Genomic DNA, 19,886 nt, shown 5'->3' with positions numbered 1-19,886 from the left:
TGCCAAGTATAAGTGCACTATTTATATTCAGCATAAAACTTAAGAATCTTACAGGAAATTGTAAACCTACTGAAACTTTGTGCAACTTGCAAGTCTTGAAAGTGTCAGAGGGAGCAGTAGCTTTGAAAAGAAAAGAACAAATATCTTCTCACTGAGGCAATGCCCAGTCTGCTGGAATGTTATGTTGGTAAAATTTCCCTTTAAGACAATGAAGTCATCATACGGATTGCAGCATTATTAATGCTCCCGAAATAGGAATGTGGCAAGTGACAGTGTCATTTGCTCACTCAGCATAACACGTAAAAGACGTACGGAAAATTAATGATTTTGTGACTACATGTTTGCAATTTCTCAAGCCTCAATAGTTTGGGACCTTTTAATAATTCTTCTACTTCTTTGTCAGAAAAAAGCTCACTCCCAGCTATGGATTTCAGGCCTCTGCCCTTCCGTGTACTGGTTTGGGCAGGCGCTGGTGGATGTCCCACTGTTCTTCTTGATCCTCCTCCTGATGCAGATCGTGGATTCCATTTTTAGCCCAGAGGAGGTTCTGTTTATAATTCAAAGCCTGTTAGTTCAGGTAAGTGGCCAAAGTTATCAAACGGGTTCCTTAGACCACTTTTCATGAATGCAATAACATTATTCATCTTAAGCCAAAGAACTTCACAATTACCTTTGTTATAGCATCATTTTGAAAAGTTGAGGTTTAAGTATGAATATATATCTAGAGAGCATTTACCTTGCACAACTTTAATATTTCTATTTTCCGATCCTGTGTAGTATTGGATATGTCTCATCTCTTATTTTCTTGACATACGTGATTTCATTCATTTTTTGCAGTGGGAGAAAAAACAGTGGCATTTGGTCCTTTTTCTTCTTAATTGTAAGTATACATACAGTGCATATTAAACTATTTTCAATGATTCTAAGAACACATATTTTAATCTTTGTACTCAGCGCAGTGGTAAATTAATATTGCTCTTAGACTGTTAGACTTTAGAGAAGCTACGTTGTGTTTTTGTTTCAGATTACCATCTTCTCCATGGTTGCTACCAAACTAAATGAATATGGATTTCTAGGGCTGCTTCTCTGTACCATGTTAATACCAACCTTCACGTTGATTGGTTCCCTGTTTATTTTTTCTGAGGTAAGTCATTTCACTCCCGTCCTTGGGTCATGAAATGTGTTGCCTTTGGAGAAAGCCATGGGATGTGTTAAATGTATGTAGAGTCCTTGGCCGTACAGTGTCTGCAGTGTGCCTTCAGAAAGCCGGTTCACTCACCACAGGCCAGGGTCGCATTCTTAACCCACAGGAAGCCCCGCCGGGGTCCATGAAGGTCAAAGGCAACTCCACCGTGGCGGAATCTTACACTTCTCATAATAACCTTCACTCCTGGGAATAAATGACCCTACTGGGAGGCTGAAGAGATGCCCTTTTTCTGTTAATTTTGGACAGTGAAGAAGTGGTGGGTTGGTGGCTTGGAAGTTCGCCAACTCCAAATTATAGAGTAAGGAACCTGAAAGAATAAGATGTAGGGGCAGAGAGAGCATAGATCAGGGAGCCTGAAGTTGATCTCGGATATGATACGGTTCTTTGAAGTGGGTGACTGCAGCACTTAGAAAAACGAGACCATCTGAAATGAAGTCAGGATCCCGGCAAATCATCCGGTATGGAAAAAAAAAAAATCATCATTTTTAGACGGTGGACAGCTGTGATGGCTAAAAATTTATGACACTGGCTTAAAGTTGCTCAGAAAAAAGTCTTGGGAAATACAGCTCAAGAAACAAAATTGGCCCTTTACCCCTTATTCACTAAATGGTTGGGGGATGTTTCAAACCCTGTCTAAGGAAAACCATGCCCTTAACCAACACACAGAGGCTTTAAAGTCTGGACCACTATCTTAATACTGGTCACCTGACACAGAGCGCAAAGCCCAGACCCTCAACGGCATGAGCAGCATGTAAGCGTGTGCACGTGGAACTCCAAGGGAAGGGCTTCGTCTTCGGGGTGAGGGACTGTCATGATTATTCCTCAAGGCACGGAGCAGTGTAATGGTTCTAGGGCTCTTGGGGAAGAAAAGAGGGAGGGAGCACAGATGTGGAGAGAGAGGCAGGTCGTTGGGGGAGAGAGTTTGTCTTAAGACAATTCTTGCCCGTGGCTTCAATGGGTCCCGCCAGCAGCACCCAGGATCGTGCTACCGGGCGAATCCCGCCGAGTCCCAGTGCTTCAGGTAAACGCAGCTGAGCCCACAGCCAGACACAGGTGAAGAGGTCACTGAGTGACCTTGGAAGCAAGGAAGACACACAGCAAAGTCAGACACGGACTTTCCCCTGATGCAGAAGGGAGAACCACATAGAGTGCTGGCTGGCAAGGTCATTTAATGGACATTAATTTATCTAAGAGGAGATTCAGAAACAGATAAAGGTTCATCTAAACACACTCTTTCCCTCATTTTACAGATTTCTCCTGACTCTGTGGATTATTTGGGAGCTTCAGAACAGCAGACTGTATTTCTGGCATTGCTAATAGTAAGAAGACATTTCCATTTAAATGTTCTTGCATGAGGGGGCACATTTGTATGCTCTGCATTAAATTTAAATTTTTAATTTGGCGCTTAAAAATTCTTCACTTTACGCACCGGAAGCAACACTACACACACACACACACACACACACACACACAAGCTTTAAAATCTGGACCACTGTCTTAATACTGATCAACTGATAATGAAAAGCTCAAACTCTGAATGGTATCAACTTACTACTACTGTTGCTGTCATGGTTTCTCTTAAGGGCAGTGATGCTAACGAGGAGAGTTTCCTAGAATATTAAATACATTGTCTTTCAATCTTGTAAAAACGTTAATCAAATCCTCAAAAACTTCATATACGATCAAACTCCTTAAATCATTTCCTATATGGAAATTGTTGTTTTTATGGTGATGCTAATTTTGACTGTCCTTTTTTCCCCCTAGCCTTACCTTCACTTTTTCACTTTCCTCTTTGTTCTACGATGTCTGGAAATGAACTTTAGGAAGAAACTAATGAGAAAGGATCCTGTGTTCAGGTTAAGAAAATTCCAATAGAATTTCATGTTTTATTTGAATAGTCATTGTTTAAAGACATTTTAATAGCCCTAATAAATTGAGTAAAAAGCACTTTGTAGGGTTGTTTTTAAGGGACTGTGTAGTGTACAAAATTATAATTGATAGTACTTTAATGAGCTTACATTCTAGTGAGAGAAGCCACATTAGCACATATAAGACCCCAAAAAATTAAGGCAGACGGTAATTTCACTGACATACTAGAAGAGAGTGATAGACAAGAGGTAGAATCTTTAAAACAGTCGGTAGGTAGAGGTAAGCACTTGGAAAAGTATAGCCAATCCAGGGAGGAGGAGTCGTCTGGGCAGAAGAACACGCTGAAATAAATGCCTCCTTGTAGATTTGAGAAGGCAGCTGGGAGGAACCTGGAGGCTTGTGTTGAAGGATGATGGACAATGAAATTGGAAGCTAGATATTGGAAGGTCTTGGAATAGGGAAGTTTTTCCCATTATGCAAGTTACCTCATGGGAAACAGAGACAAGCATGATTTGAAAACCTTGCCTAACTCACAGAATGTGAATCAGGCTCAAGCCCAGAGTGGGCAGGTAGAGCAGGAGAGTGACAGGATGGCTGCCCTGTTTCAGGGAATCTGCTGGCAGCAGTCATTTGGGCTGGCGTGAGGGAGACGGGTGGGAATCAGAGGTAATCAGTGGTGAGGATGGTGAAGGAAAGAGATCAACTGCAATCAGGAAAGAGGGATTCTGACCTATATTCCCAAGAAATGACTGTGTCCATTTACTGGGGATTACATGTCCTGGCTTTTCTAGGACAGGTCTCTGATTCTGAATGTTTGGATCCATTGTTGTCACAAAGCCTTCAGAATTCCAAAATATCTGTGTCAAAACTACAGCTCCTAGGTTCCTTTTACATGCAACTCTGCTCCAAAATCCTTTGCCAGAGAGTATGTACTGTTTTATTACTTTAAAAAGAAGTCACAGCCGATAAGGAGAATTAAGCTTAGGCAAAAAGCCAGGATCCTGTAAAAGCAGCATCATTTGAATCATTGGTGGAAACTAGGCTGTTAGAAAGGCAAGTGGTGCAGAGTGGAAAAATGGGGAGTATGTTGTGCTCACGATTACTCAGTCTGCTCAAGTAATTGATAACATTTTATCGAAAATTCTTTATTTTGCTACAAGTTTTTCAACTGGAAACCTGTCGGTCTCACACTGTTTTGATTTCAGAATTTCACCGAGAAGCAGCAGTGTTCTTCCAAACCCAGAAAAACCTGAAGGAGAGGATGACGATGTTCAGATGGAAAGAATGAGAACAGCAAACGCTGTGACTGCCCCGGACTCGGACTAGGTAGAACTGCTAACAACATGCATCACGTGATTTTATGTCAGAGGAAGTGGGCTACTTTGCAGCCTTACTTTTTCAAAAGCACTCAAGTGCTTCAAGGTTATTTCATTCTTACCCATTTAGCTCATTATTTGACCTCTGTGACTATGCAGTGCCCACAAGATAAGAGAACTAAGGAAACACACACACTAACTTGTTCATTTATTTTTCAGTCATAGTTTTTGGCAAGTAAATATAATCATTACAAAACCTAAGTAAGACTTTGTGAGTTTTATAAAGTGAGTAAAGCTTATGGCAAGCAGTTCACATCTGAGGGGGTTGTGTGTGTGTGTGTGTGTGTGTGTGTGTGTGTGTCTCAACAGTCCTGGTGGTCATGTAGTTGCGTCTATTCCACTTTTCTGGGGAAGAGCAAGCTCAAACGACACGACAGAGTACAGATGTCCTTTCCCTGCAGGAATATAGACTGGGAGAGTTCGCTTGGAAATGGCAGTTTCCAGGGGAAGGACTGGCCGGCTTCGTGGCAATGAACAGGGGACGATGTGGTCATAGGGAGTATGGTGAGAATGAAGCCCCCCTGGTCCTGACTTTTGTCTTTACAGAACCCAGTCATCATTGCCAGCTGTCTGCGGAAGGAATACACAGGCAGAAGGAAAACCTGCTTTGCCAAGAGGAAGAAAAAAGTAGCCACAAGAAACATCTCTTTCTGTGTAAAGGAAGGTTGGAAACGGTAGTTCTGTTAGCACAGCTGTCTTTTTCTTTTTCTTTTTTAATTGAAGGGTAGTTGATTTGCAATGTTGTGTTAATTTCTGATGTACAGCCTAGTGATTTAGTTATACATGTGTATATATTCTTTTTCATATTCCTTTTCATTATAGGCATTACAAGGTATTGAATATAGTTTCCTGTGCTGTAATGTAGGACCTTGTTGTTTATCTATTTTATATGTAATAGTTAGTGTCTGCGAATCTCAAACTCCCAATTTACCCCTTCCCGCAACATTTCCCCTTGGTAACCGTAAGTTTGTTTTCTATGTCTGTAGCACAGCAATCTTGAACTCTTGAGGATGAGATCCTTTGAGGGGATTAAGACTACTGATAAACATGAGTGGAGGCCAACTCGTCAACAGGCTGAGGCTGGTCCATCCTGTTTAAAAGACTCAGTTACAATAATAATGTTTTTTCTCTGCACAGGGAGACAGTTATGTCTGTTCTGTTCAAACAAACAAAAACCAGAAAAGGATAAGAATAACAATGACCCAAACAGAGGCAGTCTTTCTGTTAAAAAGGATGGATTTTTAAGTAATATAACTAATTTCCCAGCAGGGGATATTACCCAGAAGGGAATTCAGTGGGATTCTTTATTCTAACAAATAGCATGTTTTGTGGAGGGATGGTTAAGTGCCACAAAACAGAATTTGTTTCAAATTCCAGCTCAACCTCTTATGGGCTGCATGACCTTGGGCAAGTCATTTATCGTCTTTTATGCCTCAGTTTCCTTGCCTGCAAAATGAAGCTAGGGGTGTGTGTGTGTGTGTGTGTGTGTGAAGAATAAGTGAAATGATGTACATAGTGCATTTGACAACAATCTTGACACGTGGGGAGCCTTCAGATACCATTTGTTTTGTTTTATTGTAATTATTTGCAGTTGTAATTCTGAGCACACCTGTTTCTTTCAGGTGAAGTTATAGGCTCTTAGGACACAATGGAGCAGGTAAAAGTACAACTATCAAGATGATAACCGGAGACACAAAACCAACCGCAGGGCAGGTCAGTAAAACACAGAAACGTGGTCACTAATGCTGCCTAGAGCAAACATTTTACAATGAATACTGATGACAGTCTTAATACACAGATGATCCTTTTTTATTAACCAATGTGATTTATGCATTGAATGAAGAGGATTAATTAAAAATTTCTCTCCTTGAGTCCAAAAATAGTTAGGTGCTAAAAAGGGTTACGTGTTATCTATACTGTGCCTTTTAAAGAATGATAAATAGAGACATTAACGGGAAATATTTTGGTAAGTAAAGCTAAATATTAGTTTTATTTTCAGTCCAAGATGTTTGGGATTTTATTTTTTTTGACTTACGTATCCCGAGAACTTGTTGAATTGAATTGCCAAGATCCAGGATTTATTCAGAAAATAGAGATCATAGTTTAGAGGAAACTGTCTAAATTCCAAAGCAAAAATGAGAATAGCCTATGAACACACCACGTGCCAAATTGTGTGAAACGATGGACAGTGGACCGAAGTTCAAAACCTTTGAAGGGGAGACGCCCCTGACACCTGATGGAGGGTTAAGGCCAGAGGGAGCGCTCACAAAGAGAGCTTGCGCAGGGGTGCCAGTCACTGCGGAGGTCCCCAAGTTACCATTCTTCCATTTCCACTCTCGCCTCACACCGCAGCCAGAGCCGTCTCTAAGAAATGCACATGAGGTCGTGTCACTGTCCTGCTTATAACCCTTCCGTTAGAATTGATCCCAAACCTTTACCTGTAAGATCTGGGCTCTGTTGAGCACCCTTCCCCCAATGCCGACTGCTCACGCTGGCCTTTGCTCGTCTTCCCAGCGTAGCACCTTTAGGTTTGCTTTTCTGGTGGGTGGAGTGCTCTTCTTTCGGTGCATCATGAGTTTGGTTATCTCCTTCTCATCACCTTAAAACTCACCTCCCCAGAAGCCCTTTCCCTGATTACACTGGGAGCTAAATTGGACCCTCCCTTTTAGCACATTTCTTTCCTCGAAAGCATTCAGCAGGGGCTGTAACTCATTCACATATGTGTTTACTTGTTTATTTTCCATTTCTCTGTCTAGATTGAAGGCTCTGTGTGGCCAGGTGAGCTAGGTCTCTACTCCTTTGTACTGGGGAGAGACACTATAGCATCGAGGTCAAGGGCTTGGATTCTGAAGGTGGATCCCAGTTTCAACTCTAGGGTTTGCCTTGTGTGACCTTCTGCAAATTTCTAAATCTGTGCATGTGTTTGTTTTCTCATGTGAAACAGGGGTGATCAAACCAATACTTCAGTCATAGAGGGTTTTTCTAAAGTTAAAGTAATTCAAAACATAAAATGTTAAGCCCTGGTACACATTACCTGTCATTATTAATATACAGCATGGTATCTGGCTCATAAAAATAAGAAATGCTATCGTGTGTTTATTGGTTCCTGTGTGCCAGGCTAGTGCTCAGAGCTTTTAATTTATTACCTTAGTGCAGGATTTCTCACGCTTGGCACTCGGGTCATTTTGGACCAGATGACTTTACTGTGAAGAACTGTCCTGGTCATTGCAGGATATTTGGCAGCTCCCCTGTCCTTGACCCACTGGATCCCAGCAGCACCCTAGTCGTGACAATCAGGAATGTCTCCAGACATGGCCAAATATCCCCTGGGATTGCCCCAACTGAGAAAAACTGCCTTATGTAATCCTCATAACAAACGTGTAAAACAGATGATATAACTGTTTTAACACTGGAAAAACAGAATCTTCAGCAAATACCTGTTCCTCTGCATGTTTAGATCAGTAAATGAAGTCAAGCACTGGGCAACTGAATAAGCAACCCTGAATTCAGTCATGGTGATGGACTTGGTGATAAAATCTAAACTTTAATGGAGGGGTACAGCAGTGTGGATTATCTGCCGTTTGAGTTTTTCATCATCTTTTCCCCAGAGTGAAGTGATTACGTATGTACTTTTGCACTCTTGGCAGCCCATGTGCGTCAGGGGGCATCACTGAAATGCACACAGTGCACACACACATGCAGGCTTGGAGAGAATGTGAGAGGGGACTTTCCTCCGCAGATGCTACTGAAAGGGTGCGGCGGAGGGGACGCCCTGGGGTTCCTGGGCTACTGTCCTCAGGAGAACGCGTGGTGGGCCAGCCTGACGGTGCAGGAGCACCTGGAGGTGTTTGCCGCCGTGAAAGGGCTGAGGAAGGCAGACGCCGCGGCTGCCATCACACGGTACACGGGGGAGACATACCTGTTCTCCACCAGGGGGATGATGCCTTAACACAAAATAAGGGACGGAGATTCTAAGTGATGTTCATGGGAGACGATTTGATCATCAAGAGCCCAATTCAGTGTCTTCTCTCACCTTAAACCTGGAGAGAAAAGGGTTATGGATTATTCTTTTTTTTTTTGATTGCTGTATAGTTGACTTACATTATTGTGTTAATTTCAGGTGTACAGCAAAGTGATTCAGTTATGTGTATATATTTTTTTCAGACTCTTTTCCATGATAGGTTATTACAAGATATTGAATATAGTTCCCTGTGCTATACAGTAAATCCTTGTTGCTTATCTATTTCATGTATAGAGGTCTGCATCTGTTAATCCCATACTCCTAATTTATCCCTCCCCTCTCCTTCCCCTTTGAAAACCATAAATTTGTTTTCTATGTCTGTGAGTCTGTTTGTTTTGTATATAGATTCATTTGTATTATTTTTTAGATTCTGCATATAAGTGACATAATATTTGTCTTTCTTTGACTTACTAAGCATAACATTCTCTAGGTCCATCCATGTTGCTGCAAATGGCAATATTTTTCTCTTTTTTATGGCCGAGTAGTATTCCACTATATCTATATCACATCTTCTTATTTATTTATTATTTTTTTAAACATTTTTTATTGATTTATAATCATTTTACAATGTTGTGTCAAATTCCAGTGTAGAGCACAACTTTTTAGTTATATGTGAACATACATATATTCATTGTCACATTTTTTTTCTCTGTGAGCTACCATAAGATCTTGCATATATTTCCCTGTGCTATACAGTGCAATCTTGTTTATCTATTCTACATTTTGAAGCGAGTCATCTTTTGATTGGCACTTTGGTTGTTTCCATGTCTTAGCTGTTATAAATAGTGCTGCTATGAACACTGGGGTGCTTATATCTTTTTGAATTAGAGTTTTTGTCTTTTCTGGGTATGTGCCCAGGAATATGACTGCTGGATCTTGTGGTAGGTCTATTTTTAGCTTTTTAAGGAACCCTCATAATGTTTGGTTATGGATTCTCCTTAATGCAGAAAGAAGCCACTGAAAATATGAATTTGGCTGCCATACAAAGTTCACGAAGTATCCTAGATACTTCCAATTTTACGATCACTCCGAAAACTCTTTTAAAAATGTCTCTACTGGAGTGTTGGCTCTGATTTGCCCTTTCTCCCACGCACTCCCCGCTGTGCGGAGGCAGTGTGGAGAGAGTGACTCACTCTGTCTCCTTCAGGTTGGTGGATGCGCTCAAGCTGCAGGAGCAGCTGAAGCTCCCCGTGAAGGCTTTATCCGAGGGAGTAAAGCGAAAGGTAGGGGCGGGGCTGGGTGCTCCTCTGCGCACCCCCAGGTCGGTGCCAGACGCGGTTCCTCCCGTTCCAGCTGTGCTTCGCGCTGAGCCTCCTGGGAAACCCGTCGGTGGTGCTTCTGGACGAGCCGTCCACGGGGATGGACCCCGAGGGGCAGCTGCGGATGTGGTGAGGGTATATGAGGAGCACCCCCAAGTGAATGTATAGCCCTGTAAGAACTGAACTTCAAAATCGTTTATAACCGATCCAATAGTGAGAGTCAGTGAATTTTTTTGTGCCGAAGGAGGTTTTTTCCTCTTTGACTCACAGTTTATAAATACACCTAGGCAACGATTGTGCAGTCATCATTTGAAAGTCTGAAATTTTACACTAAAAAAATCCTTGATGCAATAAAATTCTTTTTTAAATTGTTTATAATGTGAAAACATCCACATTATCAGAAAAAGCAATTATTAAGAGAAAAAAAATCTAACGTCATGTCATAGACAATTTTTTTAAGAAGAAAAAGATAATTCTTAACAACTCAGTACTCACTCTAAGAATTTCCAAGTCTGCAAGGCCTGTTTTTATATTCAATCAACTTAATCTATTATTAAATTTTAAATTTTGGCAGCACCACCAGATACACAATTCTTATGGAGGGAAAATAAATTCCAATATATTCTTATTTTTGCCATGCAAAATGTCCATTTAATTTTATTTTTGAAACATTTTTAATCAAAGTATAGTTGATTTACAATATTATATTAGTTTCAGACATACAACGTCTGTGATTCAGAAGTTTTTTAGATTATACTCAATGTGTTCTTTTAATGACTTTAGGAATATCCTGAAATCTGTCACTTTGTACTTTAGGGAATATGTCATTACTCTCATGCTTTTAAATAAGCTCTCCTCATTTTCTGTCTTCCCACTGCCTTTCATAAATATTCTTGAAATTCAGCATTTTTCTAAACGACCTTGTACCCAGTCATTCTCTACCTTCAGCTCAGGCCATGCTCTGAATTAGGTACCCTGTTAGCTTGGTTGTTTCCATGCATGTTGGCCCTTCAAAGATCCTTTCTTTGTCTGATCTGAATTCACTGTTTTATATGAGCCAATGGAAGCTCCTTTAAAATGTGTTTTCATGTTGCCCGGAGCATTTCCACTAGCTAACATTTCCCTTGACCTCATGTTAGGCAGGCGACCCAGGCCACCATTAGGAACACAGAGAGGGGCGCCCTCCTGACCACCCATTACATGGCAGAGGCCGAGGCCGTGTGTGACCGCGTGGCCACCATGGTGTCCGGAAGGCTGAGGTGGGTGCCCGTCCCAGCCCACGCTTGGCCCCCAGGTGTGCTCTGCACAAGCGGCCTCTCCCTGCACACAGTTATGTCTGTGAGAGGCCGCAGGGCTTGGCTGCCCCTGGCTCCCGGCCCCAGGTCACCTACAACAGGGTTCTTTCTCCATTTTCTTCCTGGGTTTCCTCCTCCTCTTACCTCCAGATGTGTCGGCTCCATCCAACATCTGAAGAGCAAATTTGGCAAAGATTATCTGCTAGAGATGAAGGTGAAGACCCTGGCCTGGGTGGAGTCTCTGCACGGCGAAATTCTGAGGGTTTTCCCCCACGCTGCTCGGCAGAAGAGGTGAACACAGGACTTGTTCTGTTTCAGCTTGGTCTCTGTTTTGTTTTTCTCTGATGGCCGTGAGAGATAAAAGCTTCATTGGCTCATTTTTTTTTTTTCCACCTCTATGGTGATTATGAATACTTTAATGACTGGAGAAAGGCCCAGTTCCAAGGGATAGTACAGAGGGGAACTAAGAAAACCAAGTACTGATTTGAAAGCTGATCCTTGTAAGAAAATTAGCATTTCTGGCAGCTCTATAACGTGCCAGGTACTAACATGTACAGGTACCTAGGTCATCTCAGTGGTTTTCTTCCTAAAGGATAAAACTACTCCCATTAAACAAGATCATCTGTGTGAAGCCTGTGCCCAGTAGCAGGCGTCAGTCAAAGCGCAGGGAATGGCATCTCTGAGCATTTTAATTATGATCTGCAGTGGCCCTTGAAGCCCAGGTGGGTTAGATGTTGCCAAGGAACTAGTGGGGGAGCCAGAAGGTGAACCTGACTCTCCTCGCTTGAATGCTCCCCTCTTCTCATTGAGAGAAGAGGGTGATACACAACCCTGCTTCTCCCCTTCTCGGGGCGTCGGTGCTGTCAGCTTCCTCCCCGTCGTCCCCCGTGCCTCCCGACAGTAAAACTTCTAATGGTTCCGCTTGAGTAAGTTTACTTCCTGCTGATCACAGACCATTCACACTACGGCTGCCCCCAGCGCTGTCGAGATGCGTACGCCTGCACGCATTGTGGACGAGGTCCACTCCCCTTCAGACCTGCATCCGTTAGTGACTGTGCTTTTGGAATCTGGAGTTCAGCCTCGCTCTCTTTTCCTCGCAGGTTCTCCTCCCTCATGGTCTACAGGCTGCCTGTCGAGGATGTGCGACCTTTATCGCAGGCTTTCTTCAAATTAGAAGCAGGTAAGAGTAACCATTGAGAGGTGAGACTCTAGTAAACAGATGTATGCAAATCTTGCATAAAACAGTATAATAAACACATGAAGATAAAATTGTGATATTATACCTAAATAAATATCAAGACTTTTAACCCAGTTGTTCTCAGTTGGCAGTTTCTGGGGATTCAGGAAGACCTTGGAGATATTACAGGTTTGGTTCCAGATCAACACAGTACAGTGGACATCCCAATAAAGTGGGTTGCACTCATCTTGGGGTTCCCCAGGGCATATAAAAGTGGTGTTTACACCATACTGGAGGCTATTAAGTGTGCAATAGCATTATGTCTAAAAAAACAACGTACATACCATAATTTAAAATATTTTCTCTCTAAAAAAATGCCAGCCATCGTCTGAGCTGTCAGCGAGTCATCATGTTTTTGCAGTAGTAACATCAAAGATCACTGATCACAGATCACCATGACATAAATATAATAATAATGAAAAATTTGAAATATTTTGTGAATTACCAAAATGTGACACAGAGACACGAAGGGAGCAAATGCTGTTGGAAAAATAGCACCGATAGATTTGCTCGATGCAAGGCTGCCACCAAACTTCAATTTGTTTAAAAAAAAAAAAGACAAGACAAGATAAAAAAATGTATCTGGGAAGCGCAATAATGAAACGCAGTAAAACGACGTCGGCCTGTACTTCTGGCTCTCACGACTCGGGGTACAGCTGGTGTCTGGGAGGTCTTCTCGAGGCCAGGGAAGGGGCTGAAGATCCTGCAGCGCACAAGTCAGCCCCTCCCACAGCAAAGCAAGGACCGGGCGCCAAGACTGAGAAACCCCAGCCTAACTGAAGGAGACTAGAAGGGAGGACGAGACACTGGCATCTGGGGCCACAGCGTCCGCAGCTCAGACAGACAGACATACACATGCTTTTTGTCTCTTTAATGCTTCCATCGCCTTTCAGATGCTGATAAGGAGGGCCCCCTCTGTGGAGCTGGGCCAGGCCAGGCCTCTTCTCTAGGCTCGCGGAGTTTGATCTTTGCTTCCTGCGTGGGTCTGTCATGGGCTCAGTGTTTGCCTGACACACCAATGTATGAACTCTGATAAAAAGCTGAACACCGCCCCGCTCTTCTTGATCTTGCCTTTCTTGCAAGTGACCTGCCTTTACAGGCCCCAGCATTCTAGTTTTTCTGTTTTTTTTTTTTTTTTAAAGAAACAAATTTTTGGTTGTATATTTATTTTTTAAATGGGAGTACTGGGGATTGAACCCAGGACCTCCTACGTGCAGGCAGGTGCTCTACCGCCGAGCTGTCTGCCACCCCGCTCCCCCACCCCCATCAGCGTTCTATGCTAATTCTTAAAGAGAGTCTTCTCCTTGAGACAAGGCTCCGATCGTCCCAGGCAGGTTTTCTTTTCACTTTGGTCACCTTCGTTCTATGGCTCTTGTGGTCATTCTCCACACTGACCATTTTGACCGAGTGACCAGTTTTGCATCATTCAGTGGGAAGGATTCCCACAACTGGCTGGCTCCGGGCAACAGGAAGGGTTTTATAACTAGTTAAGATCAGGGAGGGAGATGTTCCAGGATGGTTCCCTCCCCGGAATACATTGGAGCCTTTTCTTAAGAGCCTTCTCACATTTCTGCTTTCAAAACTGTTCCTCCCACCTCAGATTCCTTCTGCTGTGCTTAACGTGCTAAAACTGAAATTCTCATTTTGGGGGGAAAAAAACAACTTTTTGTGACAGTTTCCTGCTCCATTGTGTGAAGAGTACACAAAGTACAAAATAGGGGATCTAGGCTAGCATTTTTTCCCTCCAAATGTTAATTTAGACACAGTTACATTCTCAGCTGCAACACATTTACTGAATGAGCTCGGCCCAGCATCAGGCAAGCAAAATGCCTGCCCGGTGACAATTTCCTTGCCTTGATACCTAGACCCATTCTTCCAGGCCATCAGATCACTTTCGGGTAATGCAGACTCCAGCAAAACATGAGCCTCACGCTGCAGGTCAGACTTGCCTCAGATTTGAAGACCTGAAACTGGGAAGGCGGGATGTTCAGCTTTCTCTCTCGTCTCACCCTATTCCCTCCTCTGCCCATAAGCTGATGTTCTGGGCCTCCCTGGGGTGGAGTTTAAGGAGAGTGGAGGAGATTATACGGCAGCAAAGCTTGATCTGGTCATTAGAGCCGGAATACGGCAGCAGGGCCTCCTGTGTGGAGATGAGCAGTTCTCTCCTTTGTGGAGTGCTTTTGTGGGTTCCTTGAAGGCTCCTCTCCCTCCCATCTGTAATCTCTGACTGCAGCCTCCTGGGAAGGGGAGGTGATGCCTCCTTTACCACCTTGCGGACGTTGGGCTCCTGCTCAGAACCCCTTGGTCCTTCCAGGAGTTACTCTTGGGGTGCCTCCCTTCAAAGTCCATCAGAAATTTGCAGCGTCTTTGCTTCTCCAAATTCTGAAAGTACAGGGTCGTCAGCCACCCGCAGTATTTCTTCTTCACATGTTCGCAGAAGTGAGTCAAGGACAAACCCCCATGCCCCCAGACTGCAGGCCAGTCCCACCACACCCTCTGTCCGTGGAGAGGAGGGCGGAAATACCACAGCCATGCACAGATGTCCAAAGAAGCCTTGCTTTCCAGCCCCGTCTTCCCGTTCATTATTCTCTTACGTGTTTGCACAGTTGGAGGCTCGGTCACAGTCCACACTGGTAGCAGACTGTAAACTCAAAACCAGGATAATCCCATGCAGTATTGTTGATAAAGGGACCCTTTGGCAAGGTGCAAGCAACAGTGCAATTATCCGAGGCTGGAAATGGCAGAAGTGTTTCCATTCTCAGGTCCGAAGGGACCGAGAGAGAAAACAAGGACTGAAACTTGGGAGCAGAGTCATGTAGAATTTGCCACCTTGAGGGAAGCAGTGACCTTGAATCAAGGGACACACCTGGTGTCAGGGAGGAAGAGAAGGAATAAAGGCCTTCATCTCCTCTCTCCTCTGTCCCTCCTCCTGGGCTTTCCACTGGCAGAGCCCCCCAGCAGGAGCCTCTTAAGTCAGCCTCTGGCGCAGAGGGCAGGGTGGGGCAGAGGGAAGGCGGAGGCAGCAGGGGCACGTGGTAGGTGCTCAGGCCGCAGGGACCTGTCCTTTGGCTTGTCCTGCACAGCTGGTCTGGAACCTACCGTGTTGTCTTCCAGGCTCGTGGAGCCTCTGCCCAAACTCCCAGACAGTGGGAGAGTGTTTCCATCCTGTTGCAGGACCGTGTGGTGAATTTGCTTTCCCATGTTCAATCCAGGAATATTTGTTACCTTGCCTTTTACATTTAAAATCTGTTTGTACGGACTTTCTCGTCCATGACTTGGTAAAACTCTGTGAATGAAAACTATATGCGCTCCTAATGCACGGCCATCCTTCTGCAGTGAAGCGGAGCTTCGACCTGGAGGAGTACAGCCTCTCGCAGTCCACCCTGGAGCAGGTGCGTCCGCTTTAGGGATTTTACGGCCTCCGTGGAATGTGTGCGTATTATGTGCGTACGCTCACTCTGCACTCCCTTGGAGCCACCGGGGGCAGTGTGACGCCCTTCTCTTTATTTTTTCCCTCCATTGCAGGTGTTTCTGGAGCTCTCCAAGGAGCAGGAGCTGGACGGTTTTGATGAGGAAGTTGATCTCTCAATAGAGTGGAAGCTCCTGCAGGGAGAGCCCTAAAGCCCAAATACTCGATCTTTAAGATAGTATTTTATGGCATTAATATATCTTATCTCAGATGTGGCTTCAAAATGCTTTAGAAACTCATGCCATCGTTCTTCTCAATAATACTCCATATAGTGGGACTAAAGAACAAGGCCCGTGAGGGCGGTGACGCTCAGCCGGCCGTGCAGCCCCCCAGCAGCCGCCGAACCCCGTGTTTCACACGGCAGCAAATTTTAAAACGCATTGATTATTGAACTGTTTATGCTTCTGAGGATGATACAGAGATTGTTTCATTTTCTTTCTCTGAACTTCAAAATATTAACTATTTTCTCGTCTTTCTGAGCAGGTACGTACGCAGTGAGACAATGCCGATGGTTGTAGGGGAAGGGGAGTCAAATGATTAATTATAGCAGCGCGGTGTTGCTTTTCGTGATTCACTTCTTTATCACCTGATCTTAATTTACTGATTTTTTTCCTTTTCTGTCACTTTTCAAATTTTGGGTTGTAGAGTCCATGTTCTGTCTGTTGTGACGATGCAGGAGGTTTGAAACCTGTTAAAGTCATTGTAGTAAGATTTGAATGATCAAGCTGGTACAAGTTTTAAACTACGTATAGTACATACAATTTCAAAATTTATTTTATGTTTTCTTATAATGCAAAGGTCTACCCTTATACAAAGCACTAAAACTTCATAGATGTTACTTTCCTGTATCTGTATATGTTATGACCTACCCAACCAGTGATCTTATAAACACTTTAAAGTCAGTGCACTATTCTTGTACATTCTTATTTAGGTGAGCTTTTAATGTTGTCGTTGCTACTGTTATTGTTGCTAGCTGTCACGCACTGAATTGTGTTCCCCACAAATTCATGCACTGAAACCCTCATCTCCAGCGTGGCTGTATTTGGAGGTAGGGCCTTTAAGGAGGTAATAAGTTTGAATGGGGTCATAAGATGGGGCTTAATCTGATAGCACTTGTGTCTTTACAAGAAGAGGAAGAGACACCTCATCTCTCTGCACACTCACAGGGAAAAGGTCATGTTGAGAGCACATCGAGAAGGTGGCTGTCTGAAAACCAGGAAGAGAGACCTCACCAGCAGCTAAATTTCCTGACACCACGATCATGGACTGTTAGCCTCCAGAACTGTGAGAAAATAAATTTCTGTAGTTTCAGCCTTCTCATTCTCAATGATCCCTTATTTATTTCATTTCTACCACGGCTCCTCCCTTCACCAAAGAATTATTTGGCCCCAAGTGTCAATAGTGTTGAGGTTGAGAAGCCTTGAGATAGAGGTAAGCACTGTGCAAAAAATAAATAATAATAATGTGGTCAGATAACAGAAATGGTGGAAGGAAACACTGGGGACATTAATCAGAAAAGACTTACTCTGGCCAATGACAAGGTGAGAGTCAAGGGCAAGAAGAAAGCAGTGATGTTGAGAACAGGGGAGAGATGGACAGGCCAGGCGAAGAGCACAGACAATGGTCTCAAGTCAGGAACAGGTCTGAGTGCCTAGAGGTGATGTTGGAGCAACGCGGAGGGCTCGGTGAAATGAGGAAATTGACATGGACTTGAAGTGCAACGGAAAGTCTTTGAAGGGTGCTGAGAAGGAGAATTACATTATCAGATACACACTTTAAAAAAGACAGCACTTTCCTGTGAGTGGAGAATAGATTGTATGGTATCAAGAGTGGGTACAGGGAATTAATTAATTAATTGTTGCAATAATACAAATTGAGAGATGACAGAGGCTTGGTGTAGGTTGGTGGAGAGGTATGGAGACTGAATGGACTGGGTTATACCTGAGAACTAACATTGACGGGTAAGACTTGCTGGTGGTTTGGGTGTGGGGGGATGTTGGGAGGGGGAGGAAAGAACAGTCCAGGAGATTTCCTGTATTTTATCTTGAGCAAGTAGAAGTTGGTGCTATTTCCTGAGGTAAAAAGTAGGAAAGGAGGATGTGATGATATAGGAAGCAGAGAAGATTTAAGCATTTGCTTTTCAAAATGGTCAAAACCTGATTAAATTACTCGAGTCAACATAACCATTCAGAAGGTCCAGAACTCCTGAACAGAGGAAAAAAGGATTCTGTCTGACTAAGCTCTTTACCTTCTTACTTTTTAAAGGTAGTGTTTTATATTTAGAAATCAGCCATTTTCTTTTGAGGCACAGAAGAGAGCGTTTTACAAACCTTAGATTCCCTCTGGAGACCCCTCCTTATGTGATGCTCCAGAAATACAGCTGACACTTCTCTGCCAAGGAATCGGCTGCAGGTCAGTAAAAAAGCAGTTTCTCCAAGAGTGATCACATGAATCCAGTGCTGTCAGGCCAAGAGAATTGCTATCACAGTCTCCCTCTAGAAAGCAGTCTTAAAGGGAATTTTCAAGGCAGGCAAACAGCTCAACCATAATGCAGAGGTGTTACAGATGAGGAATGTGAACAGTTTTCCTGGAAATAATGAGACCTAGGCATAAACTTACTGTCTCAAAAGTAAGTTCATCTTTTTCTTCTGTTTTGTTTGTATTATACAAAAACATATGATTCCCATATGCTAAATGCCAAACATCTCTGGAGACATTATTCTTATAATAATTAATTTAATGTTTATGAATAGCTGCTGATTTATATTCCACAGAAAAGGAGGGCTAATCATTGGGTTAATAACCTTTTTTAAAAAAAAATTGCAACTATTTTATCATATGAGGACAAAAATCTTGACTGTGTGAGTAAGCTGGAAATTTGCTACTGGATTGATCTTTACGAACTTAAGTAACTCTTGTGAATGAATTTGCAAGTCTGAGTACGTATATGTGTGTGTGTGTGTATAGAGAGAGGGAGAGAGAGAGAAAAGCAGGTAGATAGACAAATAGCTATGCATACATGAGTATATGTATCTGATTTTATTGCATGACAGTTTGGAGGTATTTTGGGTACAATTACTCTAACTGTAAGATTTTTTTCACCAGTAACATTTAGAAAAATGTTTTTACTGTCTCTATCTCACTCTCAGATATATATATAGAGAGAGAGAGAGAATTTTTTTAATTGAAGTACAGTCAATTACAATGTGTAAATTTCTGGTGTACAGCACAACGTCCCAGTCATGCATATATATACATATATTCATTTTCATATTTTTTCCATTAAAGGTTATTACAAGATAGTGAACATAGTTCCCTGTGCTATAGAAAAGAAACCTTTAAAATCTATTTTTATACACAGTGGCTAACATTTGTAAATCTCAAACTCCCAAATTTAAACCTTCTCACCCTCTTTCCCTAGTAACTGTAAGATTGTTTATTAAGTCTATGAGTCTTTTTCTGTTTTGCAGATGAGTTCATAGTGTCCTTTTTTTTTTTTCTCTCTTAGATTCCACATGTAAGTGATATCATATGGTACTTTTCTTTCTCTTTCTGGCTTACTTCACTTAAAATGACGATCTCTAGATCCATCCATGTTGCTGCAAATGGCATTATTTTATTCTTTTTTATGGCAGAGTAGTATTCCATTGTATAAATATATCACAACTTTATCCATAGACTTATATCTTTAAAAAGATGCTTTCCTGTATCTTTTACTCTTTGGATATAACATGTTAAGTCTGCTTCTGTCTACTTGCCTCTCAGCCTCATTAAGCAGCCACACGTACGTTCTTCCTCTGGCAATGCGCTCTGAGGCTGTCTTGGCTAGCATGCCTCCTATTGGGACTGGTCCCTGCACCTCTTACCTGAGCTTTGTCTCTAGGAGATACTTCAACCCAAAGCATCATCCTGCTTCATGAGTGGGATGAAGCCTTCTGACAGGGGACCCCCATTTCTTATCTCCATGCAATATTCCATGACAACTGTTTGGACCATTCTTAGCCAACAGAGTGTAAAAGGAGCGGATCACATCTCAAATGTCAGGACCTAAGAGCCAAATGAGACCAGCTAGGATGGAGCTGCTGGCTTTGTGTGTTAAAGTCTCGATCCATTTCAGGAAGCCATGCCCCCGGCGTGCTTTCCAGAAAACTAA

General features: G+C 42.9%; 1 protein-coding gene across 1 annotated transcript in view; it reads left to right on the top strand.

The window, feature by feature from the left end:
- Positions 1-17,049, top strand: part of ABCA9 (ATP binding cassette subfamily A member 9) — a 54,023-nt gene extending 36,974 nt beyond the window's left edge. Inside the window, 16 exon segments of the mRNA XM_074343563.1 lie at positions 404-577; positions 767-880; positions 1,025-1,144; positions 2,458-2,526; positions 2,972-3,063; positions 4,282-4,402; positions 4,999-5,129; positions 6,087-6,165; positions 8,192-8,352; positions 9,621-9,696; positions 9,767-9,861; positions 10,872-10,991; positions 11,178-11,318; positions 12,128-12,207; positions 15,601-15,656; positions 15,790-17,049. Coding sequence (XP_074199664.1) covers positions 404-577; positions 767-880; positions 1,025-1,144; positions 2,458-2,526; positions 2,972-3,063; positions 4,282-4,402; positions 4,999-5,129; positions 6,087-6,165; positions 8,192-8,352; positions 9,621-9,696; positions 9,767-9,861; positions 10,872-10,991; positions 11,178-11,318; positions 12,128-12,207; positions 15,601-15,656; positions 15,790-15,885 — 1,725 coding nt within the window. The 3' untranslated portion in view covers positions 15,886-17,049.
- Positions 17,050-19,886: the final 2,837 nt, after the last annotated feature.

The sequence above is a fragment of the Camelus bactrianus genome, chromosome 16, assembly GCF_048773025.1.
Source record: "Camelus bactrianus isolate YW-2024 breed Bactrian camel chromosome 16, ASM4877302v1, whole genome shotgun sequence".
NCBI classification, from domain to species: domain Eukaryota; kingdom Metazoa; phylum Chordata; class Mammalia; order Artiodactyla; family Camelidae; genus Camelus; species Camelus bactrianus.
Note: the sequence above shows the minus strand (reverse complement) of the source record. Positions and strands in the feature narration are given on the sequence as shown.